This window comes from Onychostoma macrolepis, chromosome 04, assembly GCF_012432095.1.
Source record: "Onychostoma macrolepis isolate SWU-2019 chromosome 04, ASM1243209v1, whole genome shotgun sequence".
NCBI classification, from domain to species: Eukaryota; Metazoa; Chordata; class Actinopteri; order Cypriniformes; family Cyprinidae; genus Onychostoma; species Onychostoma macrolepis.
In genome coordinates, this window is record NC_081158.1 from 22,855,255 (window position 1) to 22,872,997 (window position 17,743).

The following is a 17,743-nucleotide window of genomic DNA, read 5'->3' on the forward strand; positions in this document are numbered from 1 at the left end:
ACCAAGTAACAGATTAAGTACTTTTATTTCTTTTTTAAACTATATTGAATAGGATATTCAACCTCAGTTGAGTACACTGTGGTAAACAAACTTGGCTCTTGAGTTGTCAGAGACTGTGACTGTGGGAAAAGCAACACACTAACAAACAACATCCAGTTGATGTAAAGGATGCAAAGTGTGTCTTTGTACATCGTTATACTGAGAATTTTGTACAGCTTGAGTAATCGTCCACATTTATAATAAAAAATAAAAAAAAACCTCTAGCAGAAACTGCAAAAAGCTAAACAAATAGTACTGCAAATGTATTACAAAAACACTCATTTGAATTCATATGTTGACATGCTTCATTTGGCAGTGATAGATATATGAAGCCATAGGATCTGGCGAGCATGAGTGGCATGTTTTGGGTTAAGACAGATGTGTCCTTCACTTATTACACAATTCAAGGCATGTCACTGGTCCACCCAACACGCAAAGCTGTAGGGGACATTTAGATGGACAAACATATCCTGAGAGAAGACCAGGATACTCACAGCATTTATTTGGCTTTTATAGAAGATTAAATAGTCAAGTTGACAAAAACTGCACTTGGCAGTTGTGTCAATATAAAAAAAAAAAAAAAAAAACACTGCAGCATGCAAATGAAAACTCTTCATACCTGTACAGCACTCAGAGTCGCAACTGCATTAACCCAGATCCCCTTCTAGAAAATTCTTCAAAGACTGTATTAAAAGTCAGCCATAATTGACCTTGATAATCATCAAACCCTTCAGTATAAGTTCCAGCTTTTTGGTCAAAAATACAATCCAGACACATTTAGCATGACACTCTCAGAGCAACTACGTTCATCTACTGATATCAGTTTTGGTATAATTATTTTCAGTATGAATCGTACCCACAGTTGCAGGACACAGGATGGTGGACGTAGAGAAAACCAACCCACTGATAATACAATAGACATTTAACCATCACAAAATTGACATTAATTTGCTATGTACCTCTGCCTTCTAAAATAAAAATATATCTTATAGCATCTTCAGGAGTTACAAATCTACTACAGAAAAGATTGCCTCAAGTATAGCTGGAGAACTTGGTTTGAAGGCAGCCATCATTTTGCAGGTGGATATGGTGATATAGACACTGATGCTGCCTTAAAAAAATATTAAAGACAAAAACATGGTTGCAAGAATCAGTTTGGGAGAAAAAAAAAAAAAAAAAGCTTTCAAGAATATTCGCTGCAAATCCCGCCTTGTTTCTGCCAGTATGCTCATAAACACAGCTGCAAAAACACACAAGCAAGCAGCTATTTGTTAACCCTGATGCTCCCTTGAGTGCAACTGCCATGTTTTGGGGGACTGAATTAGTTTGTGGTCCTGCTCATTTAATACTTCTCTTCTCCATATCTCACTGTGGTGGTCGTGCTAGAGGAACGGTGAAGAGCGGAGAACGGGTTCTGGCAGGGTGGGGGTTCTAAGTTCTAGGATTTGTCTGAGGTGTTTGGTCGCGGTTTCCCATCCGTGTTCTGCCCGCTCCATTAGTAAAGACGTTTCTCATAACTGTGGAGACAAAAGACAATGGTTTGAGATGGTGAAACCCATCCTAGCTCTGACATTTAAAGGTAGTGTTGAGCATTGGCGCCCTCTAGTGACTCACGAGTGAAGTCCATGTACGCCACCCTCCACCTGAGCAGACATGGTCCGCTTCTCGAACTTCAGCTCTCCGGAATACATCATGGACCTGAATGCGCACACAAAAACAGTGTAGGAATTTTCATAGCGTTTAAGCAAACCGAATGCGCAATAAAACACAAGACACATACTTACCGAAGCACAGAGAGGCTTTTTGCACCAATGTCTTGGCAGCCGTGTTGGATTCCAGCGATGAGGTATGGTACAAATTTATGGATGGAGCCTTTGTCCTGCACTGACCCCGACACTCCCTGAGCCACCTTCACCATATCGCCCTCGCTGCCAAGAGAGTCAGCAAAGAAAACGAGGTCATGTGGTGATGATAATATATCATTATATACTGCATACTGAGTCGTATACTATTCTTTAAGAACAGAAGGCAGAATACAGTGTATGCGGCACACTATTCAGTAAGAATTTAATTCCGATCATAGCAAGTGGCTTCCAACTGCTGAATAATTTATCCGTGTAGTACATAAACACAAACTACTGCGTACCTGAAGTATCGTTTCTGGCTGCTGGCGTTTTTCTCCATGGCATCTAGTGAGCCCATGCCTCTGTATTTCTTCAGTCGCACCCCATCAGAAAAGAAATATTCGCCTGGAGCTTCTGTGGTGGCGGCCAGGAGAGATCCCATCATAACTGCAGACAGAAAGCACTTGTTTCATGTAAACAGACATTCATTTCATTTTCAACATTTCTTAAACAATTCTTAAAAAGTGAATTATAACAACAATCACCTGTCGATGCCCCCAGGGACAGTGCCTTCACCACATGGCCGACCGTCTGGATGCCCCCATCTGCGATGACCGGCACCCCAAACCTCCGAGCGTACTCTGCCACCTTATACACGGAAGTGCCCTGAGGCCGTCCACATGCCATGACTACAGGGATCAGAAATGGACATACATCAGGCTTTATGACTGGTTAATGCGTGAAAGGAATAGTGGAACCTATAACAGTGAGTACCTAACTGTACTGTATATTGTGTTGTGAAATACAGGGATGCAAACTTGCCACCTCTTGGCAAAAATCACCATTTTGAATCCAAAATAATTAATTTGTGTAGATACATTGGGTGCTTGAAGCATGACAATGTGTTCATTTACATGCAAGCAGCTCATAAATTCTGTTTTCAGTGGCTCAGGTCGCAGTAAATGCTGCTCCACATGAATTCCATTTCTGCAAGTGCTGAGAGATTTGGTCTCTCATATTGCTTATTCGAATATGCAACACACCCCAACCATCATCTCAAATTTATAATGAGAATCGTTTATAAATCTGTGGTCAACAAAAGAGAAGCTATAAGATCTCCCTGCAGTTAAAAACAAAAAATGAATATTAGAATTGCAATTTTATTTCTGTTCAGTTAAATGACTATTATTATTATTATTAAATATCATTACATTATTACTTGTACAGTAAAATAGTATTATTACTAATGTAATATCTGTGTAATTTAATAATAAAAAAAAATAATAATACTATTTAAAAAAATAAGACAAAAATAACATTAAGAATAATAACAAAGATGATGACCATTTAAAAAACTAGGGTGATTTCTTTTATATCCTTATGCTCAAATTGACAGTAAATCCACATTTTAAAACTTATGCTCTAACACCACCCTGAGGGTTTGCCAGTTTGCATCCCTGGTAATATATGGATACTTTGTTGATTGCATGTGTGTGAGATTGAGTCCCAACCTTCCTGTGTGATGCAGATAGAACCACAGCCCATTCCCACTCTCAACGCATCCACCCCTGCGTCTATCAGGTTCTTCGCCTGAGCAGCTGTAACCACTACAGAGAGAGACCGAGACTGAGGTTAGAGAGAACAAGAGTGAGCAACTGTGAAGTATTTGCTCATGATAGTATTTCAATCCATATTTACCATTCCCTCCCACAACCTGAAGATCTGGGTATTTCTGCTTAATGTAATGGATCATATTAATCTGGTATACGGAATTGCCTTGTGACGAATCCTGAAAAACAAATAAAAACCTCAATATTGGTGATGCTAGTGGGACTTACCTCACACTTCACCTTTAATAAAACACCAAAATAGTGTCTGACAGTTTTGAATATAGGCCTACATGAAATTGATCTTGGAAATAAGCTCCCTCAAGCACCAGGCAGCATCTGTTTTCATTTCAGTTTTCAAAACCAATGACTGAAAGACTGACATTTCCTTTAGAACAACTTTGGTATGTCTTTGACCTACCAAAACCACTACATCCACCCCAGACTGCACGAGCAGGTCCAGACGGTATTTATCGTCTTCACGGGTGCCGACGGCAGCGCCACACAGCAGCTGTTTGCGGGAGTCTTTGGAGGCCAGAGGATAGTCCCTGTTCTTCTTCAGGTCTGTGCGGGCTATTATGGCCACCAGTTCATCCTTGTCATTCACAATGGGCAGTTTACCTGTCGAGTAAATGAATAAAAGACATCGAGACCTTTTAGAATTGTTAAACACTGTATTTTATATTGTTTCCTGTGGGTGAAAGGGGACTGAAGTGTTGAAAGTACAAACTAAAAGAATTTGATATTCAGTTAAAATGGCTGTGATTGTCCAGTTAGACCTGATGACTCTAGTGTGGGATTTGGTGTTCTCACCTTTTTTGCTGCGTTGCAGGATGTCATTGGCTTCTTTTAGTGTGACACCAGCAGGAGCGACTACAAGATCCTCTCTTTTAGTCATGGCCTGGAAAACAATTACAGATGAACAGCCATAAGGGTACAGCACGCGAAGCACTTAAGTTTTTTTGTTTTCTTCATCCAGCAAGGATGAATTAAATTGATCAAAAGGGACAGTATTTAATCATGTAAATAATACATTATGTAAACAGTCTGTAATAATGTCAAATATTTCTATTTCAAATCACAGTTTTCACAAAACCAGTTTAACACTTTATATGAAGCCCGTATTTATAATACATTATAAGGGTATTCTTAAGGCATTACAATGAATGCATAATAAAAAGCCTTATAATGTATTATAAAATCTCATGAATAATAATATATTTATTATGTATATATAAATACACACACATGCTTGTGTATATATTTGAAAAATTCTAATTTGTTACATTTATATAATTTATATTATTTATAAATTCATTTAATATACAAACATAACATTTTTCTTAAATATATACTGTATGTGTGTGTATTTATGTATACATAAATATACACAGAACACACATATATATTATGCAAACAAAAACTTTTATTTTGTATGCGATTAATCGTTTGACAGCACTAGTATTTGTATATACATATTAAATATACACAGTACACACACATATTATGTAAACAAAAACATTTATTTTGGATGCGATTAATCGTTTGACAGCACTAATTCAAACAATATTTTTTTTAATCATAAGACCATTCTTTTAAAAACCTTACTGACCACAAACTTTTGAACAATAGTTTAGAAACTCAAGATCACACAGGCAGTCTTACCTCTTCTAGGGGTTTGTTATGATCTTTCTCAGACAGGAAATCAATGTCTCGTGACGTGACGATGCCGACAAGTTTGCTGCCCATCTTGCCCGTCTCAGTTATGGGGATTCCAGAGAATCCGTGTCGAACTTTTGCTTCAAGTACATTACCTACAGTGTGATGAGGACTCAGGACCACTGGATCAGTGATGAAACCCTGTTCAAACCTCTGCAGGCACATACACAGAGAACTTGACATCAAATATTGACAGGTACAAACAAACACACACACACACACTCACAGAAGACCTTACATTAAACGTTTATGAAGGGTGACGCAGTCTTACCTTTACTTTGCGCACCTCGTTGGCCTGAAACTCTGGAGTGCAATTATGGTGAATGATGCCAATCCCTCCCATCAGCTGAGCAACAAGTCAGAAACATTCAAATTAATGACTGACAAATGTTCAGTCTAATCAGAAAAAGGATTTAAGAGGTACTCACTGCCATGGCAATGGCCATTGAGGATTCGGTAACGGTATCCATAGGAGAGGAGATGAGTGGGGTTTTCAGTGTGATTTTCTTGGTCAATGCTGAGGTCAGGTCCTACATAAAATATCAGAAATGATTAAAAATGATTTCTGTTAATAAAACAATTATGATCTTTAGCTTAAGGACAAAAGTGAGTGTATATTGACTATGTAGTTCCATGTCTGGCCACTAGAGGCAGAAGGGCATTAATAGCTGCTGTACTACCTTTCATATCAACAGGAAAATTATGCTTAGTGATAACATTTTTGTGTGACAAAAACAGAACTGTTTTGGTTCAAAAATTGTTTTAAAAAACCCCCACTACTGTTCAAAAGTTTGGGGTAAGACTGAATATATTTAATCGGCATGGACACATTCAATTGATCAAAAATGACAGTAAAGACATCTATAGTATTACAAAAGATTTTTTTTTTTGCACTTTAAATTCATTAAAGAATCATGGGAAAAAAAATGTATTACGAATTCCACAAAAATATTAAGCAGGGCAGCGGTTTTCAACATAAGGAATAAGAAAAGTTTTCTGAACAACAAATCAGCACATTACATTTCTGAAGAATCATGTGACACTGAAAACTGGATTACTGGTACAGCTTTGCCATCACAGAAATAAATTACAATTTAAAATGTATTCAAATACAAAACAGTTCTTTTAAATTATAATAATATTTCACAATATTACAGTTTATTTTGGATTAAAAAAATATGCTGCCTTGGTAAGCATAAGAGAAGAGACTTCCTTCAGAAGAATACCACATAAAACATATGGGTAAAAGTGCATGTAAATCAAAATTATAAAAACAAAACAAAAAAAAACAAATGGGTGGATGGGTGGGTGGAAGCGGTTAGGAGAGGGTGACAGTGAAGGCCGTGACCTTCATTTGTACACCAGCACCGAGAAGTGTTCCTCTAACACAGATAAGCTCACAAACACTCCCTCCACAACCTTCACCTTGTCGGCACCAACAGCCAAAGTTCCCAAAATACGCTTTTGCATTCACACCGGTGGGGAAGAGTGGCCTCATGGGAAAACAGACACCATAGTGGGAAATTTCCCAAATCTATGGTTCAGTGAAAGCCAGCTCGTGAAGTCGCAAAGAAAAGTCAGACACAGACATTAAAGCTGTTATTAAACCAGCCTACACAAACCCAAACAGGAGTTTCAGTTTCAATACTGGCCACACTCAGTCATTTTGTGTTTTGAGCTTTGACCTCATTTACTCTATTATTATACTCAATACAGGGATTCTAAAGCCCTACTGTGCACCAAAGGCAATAAAAAGAAAAAAGAAAACAAAAGATAATACAGCAGAATGTTCAAAGTTCATTAAATTGTAATGTGTGCAAGTGGATTGTGAACATTCTTCACAAAATAGAACACAATTCAAATTAAGGGGAGAAAAAGCATCTGGTTTACGAGTAATCTGATGCAAATTTAAAACTGCTGAATTAAGTATTACAGAAGTCAAATAAGGTCACAAAAAGTGAAGTGCTACTTTTCACAATTAAGGAAAATCCCTTTGGTTGCATGCAAAATGTGATGCTAAATATTACGTTTTTTTTTTGTAATAAAATTAGTTAAGACATTTTTACCACAGTGATAAAATACATAATTCAATGTTTTATTATTTTAATTGTTGGATACAGTAACTTTTGTAAGGGTGGTACAGATATTTGATGGATTTAAAAATAGGCACTTTTTAGATCAAGTTACATTATTAAAGAAAATAAAACACTACAACCTATCAATGATTTATGCCTTTTCTGTTAAAAAAAAAAAAAAGTTTTGTGATGATGAAAAAAACAGAAAAGAGCAATAAAGCCTGTGAGCAATGAAACAAAGGAGACAGCCATTTAGCTAAAAATAGTGAGTGCAGAGAAAACATAGACGGGTTGTTTAAACCATCACGTCATTGTGAAAACAAACCGAATGAGTGAATGAAAGTGTGGAGGATACAAGGCAGACCACTCACCACTTCATCTGAGGTGAAGTCAATGAAGCCAGGCAAGATCAGGAAGTCACTGCAAATGAGAGACAGAGAGAAAACAATCATTGACCAAGAATCAAATCATATATTATATATATATATATATATATTCTCCTATAAGAGAAACAAACACTACCGTTCAAAAGTTTGCGGTCTGTAACATTTTTTTTTAAATGTTCCCATTTTAAAATGCATTTTATTCCTGTGAAGGAAAAGCTGAATTTTCAGCATCATTACACCAGTTTTCAGTGTCACATGATCCTTCAGAAAATAATTCTAATATGCTGATGTACTGCTCAAGATGTCTTATTATAAACAGTAATATCATAAGTAGTTCAAAGTACTATGCACTAATACTAAATACTACATAAAAGTACTTTTTTAATTACAAAAGTACTTAAGGTTAATTTTGTCAATTTGTATCATGCAAAGACATGAGCAAAATGTTGCAAAACTTCCATATTTTTTAGGGAGAGGAGGCAGTAGTTATGCTTCAGATAAACATTCACGCATAATGAAAACCTGATGCTGACTGCTGGATTTATGACACCTTAAATCACGAAGAGCTCTAGAATAAGTGTGGTTTTTGAGGTGAGCTTTAGGAACGTCTGAGGCCCAGGCACATTCTGACATGTTCTCATTTACATGAAACAAACCTACACCGGCCTACTGAAATCCACCGAAACGTGCTATATAAATCCTGCCGACTTCCTTGACCAGATGACATAAATACTAGCAAGAACGAGAAAAAAAAAAAAAAAAGCTCCTCATGCAGACGAAAGGTAACTGCTTGGCAGATGAGTGCCAAAACCCAGTGGGGAGGGAGAAAATTAGATGGATTCTGAATAGGTTATGTCAAGTCAAGTCAAGTCATCTTTATTTATATAGCGCTTTTACAATACAGATTGTGTCAAAGCACTTAACAGTATCAAATTGGAGGATAGAGTGTCAGTAATGTATAATGATAAGATTAAACACTCAATTTTCAGTTAAAGGCATTTCATTATTGAATTCAGAGATGTCATTGTCTAGCTCAGTTTAGTTTAAATAGTATCTGTGCAATCAAATCGGCGATAATCGCTAGAAATTAAGTGTCCCCAGTGTTATGTATACGTAAAAATAAAGGGAGAGACAGAGGCAACTTGAAGGACATAAACATATTTTCTCCTCGTGTGGTGGGCTAAATAAGGAGTTTGTGTCGGCTGGAACAGGGCGGGGTTCCTCTGCGCCCACATGAACTGACCACACACCCCTAAACATCAACAACACTGGCTGTGAACATCAGAAAAAGCAAAACAGACAGTTTTCCTGATTAAATGTGCTAGAGTCTAGATCTTTAGTACAAATTCAAGAATTGTTTTGACAGGGAGGAATATTGCAGGGAGCAACTGTTGTTACACCACATACTCCTAAAAGTGAAGTGGCATCAAGCAATAAAAGCTCTTATCCATGTAAATCAGATTATTTGTCCTAACAAGCCACGATGAATGGCCCCGCCTACAATGAAATCTGATTGGTTTAGAATCCTGCTCCACATAACTTCATACTAACCATCAGATGTGTTCTGAATTGTTGTGATTAAGTAGTGTTGCTTTGTTACTTTCTGTGTTTACGTACCTAAATGTCTTAAATGTACATATTAGCATCTACAATAATCAGTTAATGAACTCGCTGCTGACTTTCAGGTCCACAGTCTCTCTGGTGGAACACCAAGTCTCAGTTTTAGACGACTCAGACTGTACACTTCACTAGACTCAAAGACAGTACAGACTGAAACCCAGACTACCTCCAAATATGCAGACGAACACGGTGCCAAATATCACCACAGACTAGCTGACTACAGCTTTTTTCCAACCAGCTCTGAACATATCCAGGTAACATGGTGAGCCACTAAAACCTACATTTACAAAACTGAATTTTAAACTACATCCTAATTGTTTAGCTATATGGTTTCAATGAGCGGTTTCTCTGACTGAAGCGGTTCCGTAATCCAGTTACGGTTTCGGTTTAAGTGAAGATTCATTAGACTTAGATTCATTCACTGTTTGGAAAAAAACATTTTCTTTCACAGACTAAAAAGGCCTACAAGAATTTAAGTTCTGCAATTTAAATTCAATTGATTGGATTCTTCAGCAAAATTCAATGAACAATAGGAGGCAGACATGTTAGCCAGTGGGTGGAAATGTAAGAGGGGTTGATTCATAAACAATATTTTAAAATCAAAATACACCAATAGGAAATATTAGCTCCATTCCTGTCAACTTCAAATTCAACAATAGGATCAATTACTTTTCAGTTATTCGAATTCAACAGATGGATTCAACAAATGTAATTCATATTTCAAATAGACTAAAAGTAACTAAAAGAAATTCCTTTGCAAATGCAAATTTAAAACAATAGTTTAGTTAGGAGTCAGATCACCCAAAAATAAAGTCTGTTATCATTTACTTTTCCTTACATCATTCCAAACTTGTATGACTGATTTCTTCTTTGAAACATAGGAATATATTGTAAGAAATATCTCAGTGTTCTTTCTTTGCCATACAATAACCATACAAACTGTGGTTCCTAACGTCTTCAAAATATCTTCTTTTGTGTTCTACAGGAGATAGAAACTCATACAGCTTTGGAACTATATAAATGACAAAATTATGACATTTTTGAGTGAACTATGTAACAAAAGCCCAAAATTTTTAAATCAGATGTGATACAGCTCAAAATGGTGCCCGTTGCAACATTTTAATGTAGTTTGAATAAACAGATCAATTCCAGATTGTGCGCATTTTAAAATAGCAAAAAACACTGACATGGCCTCTGAGTCAGCTAATGTTATAAATGGAGGAATTTGCTTGAATATTTATAGAGACATAGAAATCTCTTTTATCTCTCTGATAAAATAATCTTTCAAAAAAACATACAACAAGCCTGCAAAGTAACACAGGGGTGAGACATCTCACATCAGTACAACAGAGGTCTGAGCCTCATGCGCCATACAAAGAAAAACTGTTCAGATACACTTATGCGTGTGCATTACACAAATCAATTCAACACATACACACCCGTGACAGATTTATGTGAGGTTTCAGACATAACTGTGTTTTCTCTATCCCTGTCTGTGTGTAGAAGGACCCCACCACCTCACATGACGCCAGCGTGAGGATAGTCATGCGGCCCACAATGCATCCTTACACGCTTTTCATTACAGATAAGACAGTTATACAGCTGGACCCTTCCCCTTGTAATCTCAATCTTAAAGGAGAGACTGTTCGTGAACTCACCATGTCCTAATTTCACCCGTCAGAACATAAGTTTGACTACCATTACAATGCATTGTGGGTAAACAGAATGAAGACATATACAGTATATGCATTGTTTCAAACATGACACACTTAACTGTCAACACTTACTCTCCCTCATGTCATCCCAAACCTGTATGACTTTCTTTGTTTAGTAATATACATAAGATATATTTTTTAATATAGTAAGTAAGCCATACTCATTTAGAACAACAAGAGGGAGAGTAAATGCTGACAATTTTCATTTTTTACTGAACTATCCCTTTAAGAAACCCCTTTGATTTGAGCTTATATAAATCAGTCATGCAAATTATTACATATACATAATTGTGACCCTGGACCACAAAACCAGTCTTAAGTCACCGGGGTATATTCATAGCAATAGCCAAAAATACATTGTATGGGTCAAAATTATCGATTTTTCTTTTATGCCAAAAATCATTAGGATATTAAGTAAAGATCATGTTCCATGAAGATATTTTGTATCACTGTAAATGTATCAAAACTTAATTTTTGATTAGTAATATGCATTGCTAACAACTTCATTTGGACAACTTTAAAGGCGATTTTCTCAATATTTAGATTTTTTTGTACCCTCAGATTCCAGATATTCAAATAGTTGCATCTCAGCCATATATTGTCCGATCCTAACAAACCATACATCAATGGAAAGCGCATTTATTCAGTTTTAGATGATGTATAAATCTCAATTTCGAAAAACTGACATTTAAGACTGTTTTTGTCATCCAGGGTCACAATTATATATCCTGGCTCAACCAAGCTAATATAACATGTGGCATAGGTTACGACTGAAATCCCCCCCCCTGCCAGCGATTGAAAGCAGAATCTTTTGATTGTCTCCCAACAGCAAGGACCCTAAATGGACCATCCAGACTGTATACAGCTGGAACGTTTGTTTCTCTTATTGAGCTCACTAGAAGACGATGTCTTAAATAAAGGGCCATATTACTCACTTGTAAGTCATACCGTCCCCCATAGAGCAAAGCTCTTCCGCGGTGAGTCCGTCTCGGACAGACTGCTGTTCTGATCTGTAATGTGGATGCCCATTACATACACACAGAGTATCACTGCAGGGAGAGGAACCCAATAAAAAACACTTACTTGTAGGTGAGACCATCTCCTACTGAAAAGAGCTGCTGGGCAGACAGTCCGTCATCAGGGATATAGCCCGTTCCTCCACTAATCAGATAGTCTGCCATACTGGAAAGAGAAATACACAAACACAACCTGTAAAAAGAGCTAATCTGCAACTTTGCTTTCGAGCAAAGTCCAACTATCTCTGTGTTTATATTGGAATTCTGTTTATAGTCTAAATAGAATTTCCATTTAAATTTCTCATCTTTTCTGAACGTCCACTATATGTAAAAATCCCATTCATTTTTTCCATTGGGGAATTTATTTTTAACAATCACTTTAAGGTATACCTACTATGAGCTGCAAAGTTATTAATCGATATGCATTTGTTGAAGCCACCAGTTTGCATTATTTCAACTTATTTTGTTAACACTTTATTTCAAGGTGTCCTTGTTACACGTTACATATACTTACTAATACAATAACAATTAATTATGCATAATTGCATGCAAGTAACCCTAAACCAAACCCTAATTCTTCTAAACCTAACCATATAGTAAGTACATGTAGTTAATTAACATTACTCAGTACTTAAATGTATAATTACACTATAACAAGGACACCTTAAAATAAAGTGTAACCCTTATTATTATTATTCTTTTTTTATTATTATTATCATCATCATGTTTAACAGTGATGATTTAACAGAGCTATGTAGTTGTAGTTTTCCTGGGTGAAAACTAAATTACCCATGATTCTGCAAAGAAAGCTCCACCAATCATTTAATCAAAACAAACAATATTAGTAGTTGTCAGTCAATATAAAAAAAAATTATAACCCGAGAGCAGGGACGGCAACAGCAAATTAAGCGTCTTTTACACAATATTTACTCAAAATTATCCATTGACTACTCGGCCAATGGAGTCCATTCATGTCACAGGAGGGCCACCTTCCTGCAGAGTTCAGCTCCAAACCTAAACAAACACACCTGAACTCACTAATCAAGATGTTTGAAATGACTACAAACCTCCAGAGAAATGTGTTGGAGATGAACTCTTCAGGAAGCACGTCTGGAAATCCTGGACTATGTTACTGGTAGATTTTTGGAACTCTTTTTAATAGAATGTTAATTAGATTTTAATAGATGTCTGCTTGTATTTGGCCATTCTGTTTGATTATGATGCATCGGTTTTTATGGACTTTGTGTCAATGAGGTTGTCATTGAAGTCTGGCTGATGCCAAAAATGTTAAAATTGCTGATATTTCATTTTAATGTGGCTGTTTTTATTGACCCTGTTCCAGTGGCAGTGCCACTGTTTTATAGACTTTGGCTGAGGTCAATAATCTAAGTGACCGAGTTTCAGCTGATATGCAGTTGTTTTTAAATCTACTCAATGCGGATGGAAATCAGCCACGGTCTTATTATGGCCAAATATCGCTCGATTTGTCGGTCTCTACACATTAATGTCAATCTAAACTTTTCTAAGTTAATTTGAAATCTTAGCACTTTTCTTTTTTTCTGCTTTGGAGGAAATAGTATTTATTTCAGGAAATGCATTTCTCATCTGTTTTATTTGAGTAAAAGGCACATGCAGAAGTATGGCGTTAACAGGAAGCCACGTAGATTCTGTCCGTGTTAAACCACATGTCGCGACGCGTGGAATATTGGGAACAAGGACGTAAACGCAGTCAATTGATAACCAAAACGCACGTTACACGCGTCCTGGTGCTGCAATAATGTAACTCTCAGCACCGTGACCTACTAACATTATTCCATTTGCAAGCACGATATAAAAAATAAACGAACAGATGTTGACACGCACACAGACAGGCGGAAACTGACAGAAATATTGTATTTGTGAATTCGTGCATTACTCTTTGCATACAGTGAGTTAATCTACAGAGTCGCACTACTGGCCCGGTGACCTATATTATGTACATTAAAAAAAATGTAAGTCAGGGAAACCCGGGGTCTCTATCGAAATCAAAAGCAAACCTGGTGAACATTTCCTTTGTTAGTGCTCCTCCTGCAACACATTACTAAAATAACCATGTTTAAGATGATAACCGAGTAAAAATAAACTCAAACCTTTTCTGTAGATGAGCACGCGGGTCTCTGGAGCTGATGCGCGTCAGATGGGAAAACCCAGTTTACCGCTCTCTATAGGAGAATGTGTTCTCTGAAACCGGTTAGTTCATCTATACACACACTATTGCCTGGGTTTTCGGAGCCTTCAGAGGGTCTCGTTTGAATTCGGGTTTTGTGATGAGTCTGGCTTTATGTAGAAAGCGAGGCAGACACAGAGAGCGCGCGTCATATCCTCAACAGCTCCACATCCACGTGGTGACGGCATGGTTAACTCTTTCATCACCGCCACTTTAGTGTGTATATTTATGTTCGATATTTATACATTGTGTGTATAGGTCAGAGTCAAATAAGGGTGCCCGAGACATTAAAAAGGTGAAATCCTTCGATATGGTTTAAAATGTATGTGCCAAGTTATTGAAATGAAATATTTGTATTCATATAGGCTTAATTTACACTATTTTTTTTAGATACATTCGATATAATAAACTGTAAAACGCTTTTCTTGAGTACAAGTAAATGTATGTGTTTTGTATTTTCACTGGAAGGTACAAAAGTGAGGGTCTGGCGGGGGGTATCCCATGTAGATGTTGGTTAGGCCACACTGACAACAAATTACTTTTTAACTACATTAATTTTGTAAGAATATCAGAATTTTAATTAGACTTTTCTTGTAATCACATTACACATTATTACACAAATGAGTTACACATCATTTCTGCCTTAAAACCTCTTTATCATAAATTTGTATTCAAGCCCTTGTCCAAATGAATTACATTTTTTATGTATTTTATTTTAAGCATATTGAAGGAAGTCATCAATTTTTTCTCTAAAGTCCTTTCTCATGAAGTCTGTAATAAATGCAAAATAAGCCAATGACCCAATTCCATAATGTTATAACCAGAGACAGGACACATGGTGGCTCTGGTAATTGTCTAGCACCACTGCTAGATTTAAAAGTCAGCCATAACCAATTACCTGATGCCAATTGCTGAAGGATGACAGTACTTAAGCAAATTACAAATCTTCTCCATTGACTGGCACTTTGCCCACATGAAAGCCCAAACAAATTTTGATTAAAGAATTCTTTTAATGTGCACAAAAAAAGAAAAAAGAAAATACAGCTGCAATATGTTATAGAATTAGTAGCATCTTCAGCCATCCATTGAATGGAATTATTATTATTTATTTATTTTTTTTGTAATGTCTACCATCATGTTAATAATTTCCTCTATCCATATCTCTTCCATTTGTTTAGACATTGCAGTGTAGTACCTTGTAAAAACAGAACAATTATAGCACTATAATGCAACTCGTGATCAAGTCTGGAGTGCTTTGCTTTGCATTCCATTGATTTACATGTGTAGCCAACCATAAAACAGCAATTTGTACTCCAAATTTGTTGGCATGCCATTCAACAGCTCAAATTATGATCTTTTTCATTAAAGCAACCAAAGGCTATTAATATTTTACTTTAAGTCTGACACCCCCAGGCAAAATTGTCAGTCAATGGTAATGTGAGCACCTATACCATGATTGCCCAGGGAGCTTTTGGACTAGTGGGGTGAGATCGGAAGTAAATGTGGGTTTGTAGCATTTATTTAGACAAGTGAGTTTGTATAAAAGAAGTACAGACAATAAGCATGGCTCTATTTGCTAAGAATAGTAGCATGTGTGTGTGTGTGTGTGTGTGTGTGTGTGTGTGTGTGTGTGTGTGTGTGTCAGAGGCAACAGCCGTTAAAAGCCCTGACCCTTGTCTCCTCCCATCACAACAGGGAGGTGACGCAGTTATATGTACCTCACCATATGTGGGTCAGTGGACACGTGGGTCAGCTATTTCAGTAATTCTGACCCATTTGGACTTTGCCAAGACTTCACACTCCACTGAATAGCTGGAGAAGACCTGATCTGCTATGCCCAGAATAGCCCTTTTAAATGTCAACTTTTGTTGACCCTGAATCAGATTTTAAGCCCTTCAATTATACAAGCCTATTTTAACCCCTAATCTTGATGGTCTTGAAGATTAGAGATTAGAACAAGTCTTACATTTAATTATAGCATGACAAGAGGGGATTTATATTCCAAGTTGAATGCGTTTAAGAAAAGAAACAGGTTCAGAAGAATATGTGATGCTCAAATCTCGACTATCAAGAACCAATAACATTTCTGTGACTTAGTGACCTTCGACTCACCTGTCTGGAAAACCTGCTTGTAAGCGTGTTGCTGTGTAGCGCTGGGCTGCAGACTCGTGTCCGCACACATGAGGAACCCCTGGGAAGCCGTTGGGAGAACATTCAGTGTTGTTCACCATCTCGGGGTTCATCTCCTGTTCTTGGAAGTTTTCTGGAATCTCCTCCATCTCCGTCCTGTTTAGGGATATAGTCTGTGCACTGTTCATTTCCAAAACAAATTCAACCAGTCCAAGCCAGTCTTGTGGCTGAGTCTTGTGCAAATTCAAATGATGGTCTCTGAATCCTGTTCAAAACAGCACAATTATGGATCCAAGATTCAGATTCTAGAATGGAATGAAAATGAGTATGTGACTACGAAGGGTAAAGTGATCTATCTAGCTGTAAATCCAGAGTTAAGAGGTTTCATTTCTCCAGGATCCCGTGGTTGTTTGTGTTTGACGAGGTGAGCGAAGAGTTTTGCTTTGACTGAGCTCATATAGCCAGGGTGAGTGAGTTCCCAGGAACTGTGGATCCATACGCACCTGCTCACATGGAGACCAAGGTGTCGCCGTGGAGATATTCCCACCTCTGAATCCCACTGGCCCCCTGCGTACGAAAGCGCTGGTATAATAGGAGGACCGAGAACGAGGGATTGACAAACTAGAGATAGTAAGAGAATGTTCAAGCCTGAGGGAGTTGCATACTGGGACATTGAGGCGATAGAAAGGAGTGTTTTGCGCTCGCGCTCTCTCTCTTTGTGGCTTTAGCTGTGGTTCTGTCAAGAGCGCATGTCACTCACACAAAGAGGATTGGAGAATTAGACCTGGGGACCATTAAGATGAAAAAAGGCACTTCACTGACTCAGACATTGTGTATAAATGTGTGCATGGGTCCAACAGCTGCTAGCATAGAAGGCATAAAACAAACAGACAAACAAGATAAAGCAAGCAAGTAAACCAAACAAATTGGCTAAAACAAATTCAAAACCTAGATGAAACAACCAGAAATAGCTGATGAAGCAAATAAATGAGGTTAAACAAGCAAACAAACTATAAAACAGCCAGACAAAACAAACTAGATAAACAAATTAGCCTAGATCAAGCAAAAACAGAGCAAACTAGATAAACAGACAAAACCATACAGGCAAACAAATGAGAGAAAGCAAAAATAAATAAATAAACTGGATAAAACAATCAGATAAAACAAATATTTAAAATGTTGGGTGTTCATTGTGTTTTCTAGGTGGCAGTTACTTACCCAAGTTAAAATAGCCCACTCCAAGTGTCTATGATATTCTCATACCTATATTGCTTAGTCTCTGATATATATATATATATATATATATATATATATATATATATATATATATATATATATATATATATATATATATATATATATATATATATATATATATATATATAT

The 17,743-nt window shown here is 37.0% G+C and overlaps 1 protein-coding gene across 4 annotated transcripts; it reads right to left on the reverse strand.

Annotated features, from left to right (window-relative positions):
- Positions 1-6: 6 nt before the first annotated feature.
- Positions 7-16,930, reverse strand: impdh1b (IMP (inosine 5'-monophosphate) dehydrogenase 1b). 4 transcript variants are annotated; one of them, XM_058772636.1, is made up of 16 exons: positions 16,340-16,930; positions 12,089-12,187; positions 11,941-12,015; positions 7,656-7,704; positions 5,638-5,739; positions 5,481-5,555; positions 5,156-5,362; positions 4,304-4,391; positions 3,912-4,111; positions 3,582-3,672; positions 3,395-3,490; positions 2,429-2,572; positions 2,186-2,330; positions 1,824-1,967; positions 1,654-1,737; positions 7-1,556 (listed from the first exon to the last, which is right to left on the reverse strand). In XM_058772636.1, the coding sequence occupies exons 1-16, from the start codon at positions 16,543-16,545 to the stop codon at positions 1,535-1,537; spliced, it is 1,827 nt and encodes a 608-aa protein (XP_058628619.1). In that variant the 5' UTR covers positions 16,546-16,930; the 3' UTR covers positions 7-1,534. The 4 variants fall into 4 exon arrangements, with proteins under 4 accessions (XP_058628619.1, XP_058628621.1, XP_058628620.1 ...); XM_058772638.1 differs by lacking the exon at positions 16,340-16,930 and adding an exon at positions 14,151-14,414; XM_058772637.1 differs by lacking the exon at positions 11,941-12,015 and having other exon boundaries at positions 16,340-16,929.
- Between the last annotated feature and the right edge of the window lie 813 nt (positions 16,931-17,743).

What these genes read in the sequence shown, in the direction of transcription:
- impdh1b (XM_058772636.1), bottom strand. Translation starts at nt 16,545, where the DNA reads ATGAACAGTGCACAGACTATATCCCTAAACAGGACGGAGATGGAGGAG. An exon ending in ATAACAAACCCCTAGAAGAG is followed by an intron (nt 4,392 to 5,155) that starts GTAAGACTGCCT and finishes ATTGTTTTCCAG; the next exon opens with GCCATGACTAAAAGAGAGGA. An exon ending in GTCCCTGGGGGCATCGACAG is followed by an intron (nt 2,331 to 2,428) that starts GTGATTGTTGTT and finishes TTCTGTCTGCAG; the next exon opens with TTATGATGGGATCTCTCCTG.